Source organism: Cajanus cajan, chromosome 5, assembly GCF_000230855.2.
Source record: "Cajanus cajan strain Asha chromosome 5, NIPB_CcT2T_4, whole genome shotgun sequence".
Taxonomy (NCBI): Eukaryota; Viridiplantae; Streptophyta; class Magnoliopsida; order Fabales; family Fabaceae; genus Cajanus; species Cajanus cajan.
In genome coordinates, this window is record NC_138521.1 from 13861575 (window position 1) to 13872826 (window position 11252).

Consider the following 11252-nt stretch of genomic DNA (forward strand, 5'->3'; position numbering starts at 1 on the left):
AAATTATTAAATGATTTAAGTTATAAAAAAGTAAATATAATTACATTTAACTAATTTTAAATAAAATATTATCACTTAATAAAAAAATTTCATGTATTGATATAAGCAAATAATGCGTACGTCTTACTATATCTAATTACAATCATAATAATATCATGAAAGTAAAATAACCACGCGTCTATATATTTCATAATTAATTAATAACAATTCACGGTCACTGGGGGCAGAAAGAGAAATGTTATATTTCTTTATTTTTTGTTATAAAAATACTTTATCAATTTTGCTAATTTATAAAGAAAAAATATACGAATAAACTAAATATATTTAATATCTTAAAAATTTAAAACAAAATATATAATACTTACCTTTATACTGTTTTTTTTTCTTCTTTTAATTAATATCTACATATCTCTCTTAACTAATTAAAATACATGTTATATATTACTTATCTCATAATTAATATTATTTACTCTTTTAATCAATTAAAAAAATAATTTTTAAAAAGACTATAATTAATATATTGTATCACATTAAAAGAACAAGTTTTAATTAAGAGTATTTTAGTCTAAAAATAATTATTACAAAACATATTATAAATTATATCTAATATAGAAAAATTATTATTCTAAATTACATGTTATAAAAAGGAATGAAGAATATGGTTGAATTTCTATTATAATTATCGGCGAAAGAGAGCAAGGAATTTTGGAGATTGAAAGAATGAACCGTTTAACTTTCTATATGATTAAACTTACAACGAAATCATGGTCATGTAGATACACCCGAAAACAAAGAATGACCGAAATAATTATGTAGCGTTAAACCAACGCAAGCGAAAGACATGAAAAGATAATGAAAGAGGGTAACCAACATAAGCCAAAGAAGAAACCAAAACTATGAAAATTGAGTTTGAAATTTGAATCAAGCGAAAGCCACGGCGACGAAGGTTCCAACGAGAGCAGTGGCAGCAATGCAGGTCTTGCTTATGGAGAACGCAGCGGAGGGAGTCTCAGCGGCTGGTTGCTCTGGAGCTGGGCCTGATGCCGGGCCTGATGCTGGGCCTGGCGCGGGAGGGGAAGGGGTTGCTGGGCTTGGGGCCTGGGATGGAGGAGTAGGTGTTGCTGGTGCGGGTGCGGGTGCAGGTGTTGCCGCAGGTGGAGGGGTGTTTGCGGTTGGTGATGGAGCAGGTGCTGACGTGGATGGTGATGGGGTTGCCGCTGGTGGTTGCGTGGGTGCTGGTGCAGGGGCTTGTGCTATGCATGAGGTGGCCAAAAGCCCCAATATCACAAACACTTTAACTGCAGCGTAACCCATCTTATGAGAAAGCGAGTGCAAAATTTACTTTACTCCAACGAAAAGGAGATGAATTGAATAGTAGAGTTGAGTGTGTTATGGGTTTGTGTGAGCTAACATGTGGTATTTATAGAGGGTACAATTTTTGTTGTATTATATAGCCTTGGACGGTGTACGACGTGGCTTGTAAGTAATGGGGAATATTGTATTTGTAAAATTATTTTTTAAATTGTTTCTTAGTTATTGCCAGTTAACTAAACAACATTCTACATGTGTCGGTTAGAGGTTAAGGTAGACATCGATGTCTGTATGGCGGTTTTCCAGCCTACTTCCAACTACCGGTTCCCATTTCCCAGTCTGTCTTTACGCGTTAACATTTCTCATTTCAATTTTCTACAACTGTTCTATTAGATTAATAGATTACCCTCAACTTGCAATCATTGATTGATTAATTTATTCGGGGTTGTGTGATCATGGCTTAGGTCAAACAACGGCACATTCACAATGAACCATTTCTAGCTAGCTATTGTTATCATCGCCACGGATTATTTTATTATTTTTATTTCAATTTGTCTATGTTGAATTATTTGGAGTACCTCAATGAGCCATTTCTCATTGTTACCGCCACACATTGATTTCTATTTTAATTTCAATTTTGTCTATTGTTGAATTATTTGGACTACCTCACATCTTTATTATCTTATGAAATTCGGTCTAGTTATTCTCTCTATTATTATGTCATTTATTATTGGCAAAATATAGTTTACACCAAATTACTAGTTATCACGAAAAGAAAAAAAAAAGGAAAATAAATATGAGAAGGTATACTACTTTTAGTCTTGATTATAAGTAATATAGAACAAATTATCAAAATAAAAAAAATAATTATTATAATTACCTTTAATTAATTTTATCAAAAATTTAAGTTTTATTCCAAGTATACATTTTACTTTAAGTGATTATTATATTTAACATTAGTTATAAGTGAATGCATAAGAAATAAAATTAACAATTGTACTTTTTGGGTCGACCACTACTAACCACCTTTAAGTCGACCACCTTTGAGCTAACCTCTATAGGAGACCACCTTCCAAGCTTACCACCTTTATCTAAACTACCTTTTGGCCAGTCTCTCGAGACTGATCACCTTCAAGTTGATTACTTCTAGACAACGAAGTGCCTTGACACCATAGGTTCTATAGTGGGTATCTAGAACAACATTTACTTAAGACTCAGACGTACACTCCAATTTTAGCAGTTGGTGAGGTAAGTACCCATGTTCCATGTTTTGTGGAGAAATTGATATATGTTATTGTAAACCTCCCTGAAAAAGGTGACAATGAGAAAGTTAAATGTAATGACCTACCTTGACTGTCACACTGCGAAAAAATAACTAAAATCGACTGAATATATATATATATATATATATATATATATATATATATATATATATATATATATATATATAATATACTACATAGTATACAATCAACAACATAAGTAAAACTACAACCATCCAACAATAATGGCTTAATAGGCCATAATAAGTAAAACTACAACCATCCAACAACAGTGGCTTAATATGCCATAAAATATATACAATGCCAACAAAAAACGCTATTCCAACTAAGGTAGTCTACAAAATAAAATGGAATCATCTACTCTAACTCCTACCATTTAGGTGATCTCCACAACAAACACCAACATATCCTTGTCCTGCTCCCATACATCGTATTATCATCGCAGTCCAAACCACGGGAAAACTGTAACGTAGTAAATTTTTTTAGAAGGCTCAGTATGGGTGATTCAGTAGTCCAGAACGGGCCGTTCCCAAACTAGAACGGACCGTTCCAAACTACTGAATTGGCCTATAAAATATAGTTGAGAACGGGCCGTTCCAAACCCCAGAACGGGCCGTTTCGGAGGGAGTACGAGCCGTTCTGGATGGAGAACGGGCCGTTCTGGATGAGTCCCAGAACGGGCCGTTCTGATTTCAGAACGGGCCGTTCTGCATGTAAATTTTGTACTAGGTGAAAGAGTGCAGAACGGGTCGTTCCGGATTCGGAACAGGCCGTTCTGGCCACTCCTGAATGTCTATAAATAGAGTTGAGTGGTTGAAGAGAAAGGGAGGTTTTTAGAGAGAAGTTTTAGAGAGAAGAACTCTGGACTAAGAAGCTTGCCTTGGGTGGATTGAAGTTCTAGGTTGAGCTTCGGAAAGGGAATTCCGCTTCTTGGCTATTCTGAGTCAATCTTCAGGTAAGGGAAGTTAGATTGTAAAGTTGTTGATTGTATGTGAGTTGGGAACTCTTTTGGGTACTTAGGTTGATTAGTATGAGTTGTGTTATGTGATGAAAATATTGTTGGTTGCTAATATTTGATTATATATTTATTAATGATGTTGTTGCAAAATGCATGTTGTAGTTAAGTTGTGAAGTTGTTTACAAGTTGTGTTGAATTATGATATTGTTGAAGTTGTTTAAAGTTGTTAAATTGCATTAAGTTGATATTTTAATGACTATAGTTGTTTAATTAAGTTGTTTGTATGTTGTTAAAATTATTAAGGTTGTATAGTTGTATAATTACATAGAGATGCATGTTGAGTATAGAGTTGAAAGTTGTTATGTTGTTTAAAGTTGTTAAAAGTTTAGATTGATGACTATAGTTGTCTATTGTTGTAAAGTTGTTAAGTTGTCCATTGCTGTAAAGTTTCTTATTGTTGTAAAGTTGTTAAGTTGTCTATTGCTGTAAAGTTGTTAAGTTGCTTATTGTTGCAAAGTTGTTAAGTTGCTTATTGCTGTAAAGTTGTTAAGATGCCTATTGTTGTAAAGTTGTTGTGATGCTTATTGCTGTAAAGCTATGTTGTTGAGTTGTAAGATGATTAAGCTGTGATGATAAGTTGTTGATCACTAGGACTCGGGGAGATGTTTTCAAAGTTGCTCATCCCATTGTGTGGATTGAGATAGTTGTGGTGCTCTGAAAGCCCAATTTATTATAAAACCTTCATTGGGGAGTTGTCCCTTGGAGCGGTCGTTGTGTTGTTCTCCTCTAGGACTTAGTTGATCCCGTGTGTGGGCAAGGTCGAGGCACACGTGTACAAAGCGACCACGGTATAGGGGTCAGGTCGACCTATATCGATTACAAGTGACCAATTTGAGTAAAGTACAAAGTCGGGAACTTAGTTCCTAACCGAGTACTATACTTCCTTGTTAAGTGGCCAAGTCTGAGAAACCATTATCGTGTTGTGGATTGATATCCAAATTTGTTGTGTTGTCGGTTTGGTAGGACCTAGCCACTTAAACTACTTATCATGTTGTAGGAGATCTCTGAGTCGAAATGCGTGACGATGCATAAGTTGTTGATGAGTTGATTTGTTGTTGATATGAGTTGTATATTTGTTGTTGTGTTGTTAAGCTGTGGTTGTGTTGTATGTTTTCCTTGTTGAGGATGATGATAGTGTTGTTATGTTGTAAGTTGAAATGATGTTAAGGTGTATAGTTGTTATGTTGCAGATTAAAATATTATGAATTGTTTATTGTCTCTAGCTTATCCTTGCATGTTTCCATGTGGTTTGGACTGCGATGATCATACGTTGTATGGGAGCAGGGCATGGATAGACTGGAGATAGCTGCTAGAGGCCACAGGAGGTGCCTAGAGATGGAAATTTTTTTGTAGGCTACCGTATAATAGCATACTTTATTGTATATAATTTATTTGCTATTGGTTGCTTGATTAGCAACTGTATTGTAAATATTTATTATACTATTTTAGTATATTTTTTGAGCAGTATGTAGTGTTGTTCCGTAGTGTGACGGCCACGGCGGGTCGTTACAAAAACTTGTAAGGGTAAGCTAGTGAAAATAAACAACTCATATATATGAAATATACAACATAGGAAACTTAGCATCATTGTCATCATCTTCATCAACTTGTTCAACATACAACACATAATACTTAAACAACATATGAATATAAAAGCAATTTGCAACACAACATCACTATCAACAATAACATCTTATTCATAATGCAACATACAACACATAGACAACACACATCTTTACAACAACTTCAAAACATATCAACACATACAACTCATCAACACATATGCATCATCACGCATTCCAACTCGGAGATCTCCTACAACACAGGATGAGCAGTCGAAGTGGTTAGGTCCTACCGAATCGACAACATAAACCTTTTTGGGTTTGCTAGGTAAACAACAAATTTGGATAAAAATCCACAACACGATAACGGTTTCTCAGACTTTGTCACTTAAATAAGGAAGTATACTACTATGTTAGGATAGGATAATTAGGTTTAAGCCTACCACCGCATTAGCTAGCTTAACTAAGCCACCTATAGAATTAGCCTACTCACTATCCTCCAAATATTATAACCCTCCGATACTCGGTTAGGAAATAAGTTCCCAACTTCATACTTTACTCGAATTGGCCGTTTATAATTATTATAGCTCGATCTGTCCCCTATACCGTGGTTGCTTCATACACGTGTGCCTCAACCTTGCCCATACACGGAATCAACTAAGTCCTAAAGGAGAACAACACATCATCCACTCTAAGGGACAACATCCCAAAGAGGGTTTTTCAACAAATTATGCTCTTAGATCACCATAACTATCTCAATCCACACAATGGGATGAACAACTTTGAAAACATCTTTTGTAGTTCTAGTGATCAACAATTCATCATCACAACACAATAACACAGTTATCATTTCATCAGCTCAACTATCAACTCATTTCGACTTTAAACAACATACAACTCTCATCTAACAACATAGCAACTTAGTCTACTAATAACTTTTGCATCATCTCAACACATCTACACACTTCACATCATGCTTCTCACAACTCACAACATTATCATCATGCACTTCACAACTCTCAACTAGATAATCTTATCATATTTCACAACATATAAATAGTCAACACATAACATATAACAACTTTAACAAATTAATTTCAACATGCTTTAACAATATCATTTTTTTCAACATATAATTGATCAACACACAACTCATAAACAACTTCAACAACATACAACATATTCAAGACATAATAAAACTCACCCATCATGTTTACAACTCATCTATCATGCCAACTTACACAACATAAACAACATGAATTAACTTGAGCACCCAAAACAACTTTCAACTTAACCAAATCACTTATTGTGAAATGGCAACCTTCACCTAAAATAGCACATATGAAGTTATGCTACTCCTATCATGCTCATCCTTATCTCATATGAAATATAAGAATATTTCCTACAACTCTCATGAAGATATCAAGTCTTAATTCCATCATCTACCTTGTTAAAAATTTTAAAAACTACAACACTTAGCCTAAATCTTGACAGTTTGACCTTTTCTCACTAAAAAGGTCATAACTAGAGTTCTAGACCTTCTTTTTCGGTGATTCCAATGCCATTGTCAAGATAACATCAAAGGATACAACTTTTATGAAGACCTTAAGACTGAATTCGTTAATCTACTCTCACTTCTGTAGCGCTCAAATTAGCGCTTTAGCGTTGGATTTCTGCCAACTCAGTTCCCCCCCCCGACTGCGGCCTTGAACCACGGCCATAGCTATGGATCTCTACCATTTCATTTTTACCCCATGGCTACAGCCATGAACCATAGCCATAACTGCGTATTTCTGTCATTTCATTTTTATCCCATGACTATGGATACAAAATTTTCTGCATTCTATGGATTTCACCTTCGATCATCATCTTCCTTTCACCAAATTTTCATCAAAACATCAACAATGAAGAGAACCCAACACAACTAAATGCAAACACACAATACTTCCAACAATATGCAACACGAAAATCATCTTAAAAGCAACATGCAAAAAGAAGTCAACTTAGATCATCTCATACTTCCCAACACTCAAAAACCCACAACTTCAACCTCACCCCCTTCATTCATCAACATGCAACCAACAACACTCTCAGTATTCAACAACTCTACTCAAGATTTAAACTATCTAACCTTGTGAATAATCAATTTTATCTGGACTCACAAAAATAATGAAAAGGACATCTCACATTAAATATATATATATATATATATATATATATACATTTCTAATGAGTAAATTAAATATTTATAAATTTATATAATTTTGCGCAATTAATTAAAGGTACTGTTTTTACAAGCATTGTAGGGTGCTAATACCTTCCCTACACGTAATCAACTCCCGAACCCAACTTTAATTTTAAAGATTATCTTTTAAAGGGTTTTCCAATGTTTTCCCTTAAAATAAAATATTGGTGGCGGCTCCATTGAAAAATAAATGTTAGCGTGATCCCGTCGTGATCCCGGTTACGATAGATGGCGACTCCACTAGGGACTTTTGAGAGTCAGGCCTTATTAAATTAATTGCGCAAAATTATGATTTTATAAATATTAATTTTCCCTTTTATTTTATTTTTGTTTTATTTATTTATTTTGTTATTTTTTGCTACACATGTTTTATTTGGATTTAAGCTGAAATTAGAGTTTTATTTATTTTATTTGCATGTCTGTTTGTTACCCTACACACTCACTAACACTTGTACCTCATACACTTTGGGCTCTATACCCGAGCTTGTGCGAACCTAAGAAGAGAAGGTGGCTTGATGATTGTTACTGAGGGGCTTGATGCTCACTTGACCGTTGTTGAGTCACAGCTCAGGTTGTTACTAGTAGCATGGGTTAATCATATTGAAAGGGTATGTTCCCTACTTGTGATTGATTCATGCGCTAGGTCCTCATTTATATGATAAGGGCAACCTGGGAACCAATAAATCTTGAGGAGTTTTTAGATCCACCCACAAAACCATGCACTAATAGGTGGACTTAATGACCTTCCAAGGTAGGGTGTTAACCTTAGAAATTTCCTACCCTAGGTTTACCGTAATAGGTCACATTGTACTACTCTCTATCCCTCTTCTTATATATATTCATACTAACAAAAAAAAAACATGTTAATACATTCATGCATCATACATTTATATCCAATATCAATTTTTAGGTTGCTTTTCTTGCCTAAAATAATTTTTTTTAATAAATAAAGGATAAATGATAAAAAGTCATGCATACATGCATATTAGGGGCATAGTAAGTCACATTTTAATTAAGTCTTCATCTCATTTTTTTCCTTTTAAACCTTAAAATAATTGGTAGTATTCAATATGGAGGAGATTCAAAATCATACTAGAAATGCATCAGGGTTAAGCAAGAGTATCAGGATAAATGTGCTAAAAAATGATCTCCAAATAGTAGGTAAGATCTGCCAAAAATAATAGCACATTTGACTTATAACTTGTAGACATCATTTATTGAGGAGAGAATTCTCCCTTGAGTGATTGTTAATCACATTTTGATCTTGAGATGATTGATCCTTGTTTGAAAATGTGGTTCATACTGCTGCATCGCTAGTAAGATGACCTTATCCATTGAGGAGTGAATGCTCCCTTGAAATGAGTGTCAACCATTGTATGACCTAAGGGGTTTTTGCCTTTAGCATTGAGATGTGGGGAGTCGCTCTTCAATTTGAAGACAAAATCAATTTTTTCCAAAATTGGTTTCTTCTTCCTTTTCTTTTATACTCATAAAATTCACTTTGTATTCAGAAAGTAATAAAGCAAAAAAAAAACAAAGTGTTTCCTCGGCATCGTTATAGAACACACTCTCAGGCCAAGATCATGGATGAGATGGAGGAACGCAATGAAGAAATGAGAAATGATATCAATCAATTGAAGGAATAAATGACCCAAATTCTAGAGATGTTGCAGTCTATACAAGTGAAAAATGTAGAATGGACCCCTCCAGTAGCTAGAGGAGAATCGTCAACCTCTCCTGCATATCCACCTAGCTTTACCCCAGCCCCAGCACAACCATTAACTCTACATCTTAACAAATCCGGTCAACAAGTTGATCCTCCAGAGGTCCAATGGCCACCATATGGCCTTCCGCTTAACTACACACCTCCAATAATCATGGATCCTCGGGATAAGCACCAACCATTGATGAATCAGCCACCTACACAAATGCAACCTATCCAACCTGAGGTTTCACCCATGAATGTCACCTCTTATAAACATCAAGTTCCCTACCAACCCCAAAATTCTAATTTTATCAACCAAGGGAATCCTTACCAAACTTCTGGGGGATATCAACCAATCTCTGGAATTGAGCACGTTCAGTCTAGTGAGAAGCTACAAATGTTAGAGGAGAGGCTAAAGGTTGTGGAAGGAGGTAGCTATGATGTCGGTGAAGCTGTCGATCTTTGTTTGGTTTCAAATATAGTTTCCCCCGAAATTCAAAGTGCCTGAATTTGATAAATATAAAGGAACAAGTTGTCCAAAAAATCACATAACCATGTATTGTAGAAAGATGGCAGCATATGCTCGCAATGATAAGTTGCTTATTCATTTTTTTCAGGATTCTTTAACTGGGGCAACTTTTAATTGGTATATGCATCTTGAACGGGCCTATATCCGCTCCTGGAAGGATTTAGTTGATGCTTTCCTTAAACAATATAAATATAATCTTGACATGGTTCCAGATAGGTTTGAACTACGTAACATGTCTAAAACAGATGGTGAAACGTTTAAGGAATATGCTCAGAGGTGGAGAGAAGTGGCGGCACAAGTGGAACCTCCTTTGTCTGATAGAGAAGTGATAAGTCATAATTTGATATGTATCTTATCCTTCAATTTAGCTATTTTACATTCCATTCATGGTTAATTATAGGATTTAGATAGATATGTGTGTTGTTGGGCCAAATTGGATAGTTGGGAATTATTATTCTAAATTTTCGCTGTTTTTGGGCTGATGAACATGTCTCGGTCTTCAGGGCATAACTTGGGCTGTAGTGATCCAAATGGTGCAAACTCGGTGGCCCTGGAAAGCTAAGACAAAGACCTAAATATTTGCAGAAGGCGCCGTCGGCCAATTCGATCATCCAGAAGGTCTAATTCGGTGGAAAACAACTCGGTGCGGAAAAGAATATGGAATCCAACTCATCCCACCAACTCATCCCACCAACTCTCCCATTTCGTTTTGTCTAAGCTTTTTCCATTATTTTATATTTCTTATGTGTTATATGAAGGCTATAAATAGGCCTTCACTCTCCCATTGTAAGACATCCCTGAATACACCTTCAAATAAGTTACTCTTGGGTGTTCTTCTTCCTCCCTTCTCTTTGTTTTCTTTGAGTTTATTTTCTCTGTTGTAGTTGTAGTTTATGTTTTATTGTCCTTTCCTTTTGTATGCATTTTAATTCTGTTCTTTGCCTCCTCCATGGAAGGCTAGATTGTAGTACTCTTTAACTTGATTTAATGCATTTTCATTTTCCTTGCATTTTCATTTCTAGTTCAAATTTAATGGAAGGCTAAAACCATTGGGTTGGCTTCTTGTTATGGATTGTAATCTCTGTTTGAGGTTGGGTATGTTTGTATGTCTCTGTTCTACTTTGTTCTTCTTCATTTAACCTCTATTTCATTATGTCCATGCTTAATGGGCTATGCTTAATGACACAGTTGCTTAATCTGTGAAGAGGTTGATGTTGTATACGTTTGCTTAATTCGTGTAGGGAAATCTTGAGTTAATCTTCGCTTAGTTGGTTAACTCGGATGGAACAAGGATTAAGTGGTTAACAGAGCAATCTTATTATGAACCAAGGATAAGAGAGTTACAATCCGAACAAGGATCCAATCTATTTTACTTATTGTGTTATCTGCATTTTATTGTGTTAGGTTGTTGCTACTTTTACTTTGCTGCTGCACACGAATTTAATTTCAAATTTATGGCTTTAATGTTGATTAGCTTAGGATTTAATTTACTAGCTAATGCTATGAGTAGCTAAGTAGCTTTGGTTGGATTTCTTAATGTGGATAGCAATGTCTCTTTGAGGTTAATGGTGTTTTAATGTTGTTTTTGAGTTGAATTAC

The 11252-nt window shown here is 35.1% G+C and overlaps 1 protein-coding gene across 1 annotated transcript; it reads left to right on the forward strand.

Annotated features, from left to right (window-relative positions):
• The first annotated feature begins 728 nt into the window (after positions 1–728).
• On the forward strand, positions 729–1483 carry LOC109797953 (uncharacterized). Its single transcript, XM_020358130.3, has one exon. It carries the CDS (start codon positions 971–973, stop codon positions 1307–1309), a length of 339 nt encoding a protein of 112 aa, XP_020213719.1. The 5' UTR covers positions 729–970; the 3' UTR covers positions 1310–1483.
• The last annotated feature ends 9769 nt before the right edge of the window (positions 1484–11252 follow it).

Coding starts and splice junctions, on each gene's coding strand:
- LOC109797953 (XM_020358130.3), top strand. CDS start 971: ATGCAGGTCTTGCTTATGGAGAACGCAGCGGAGGGAGTCTCAGCGGCT.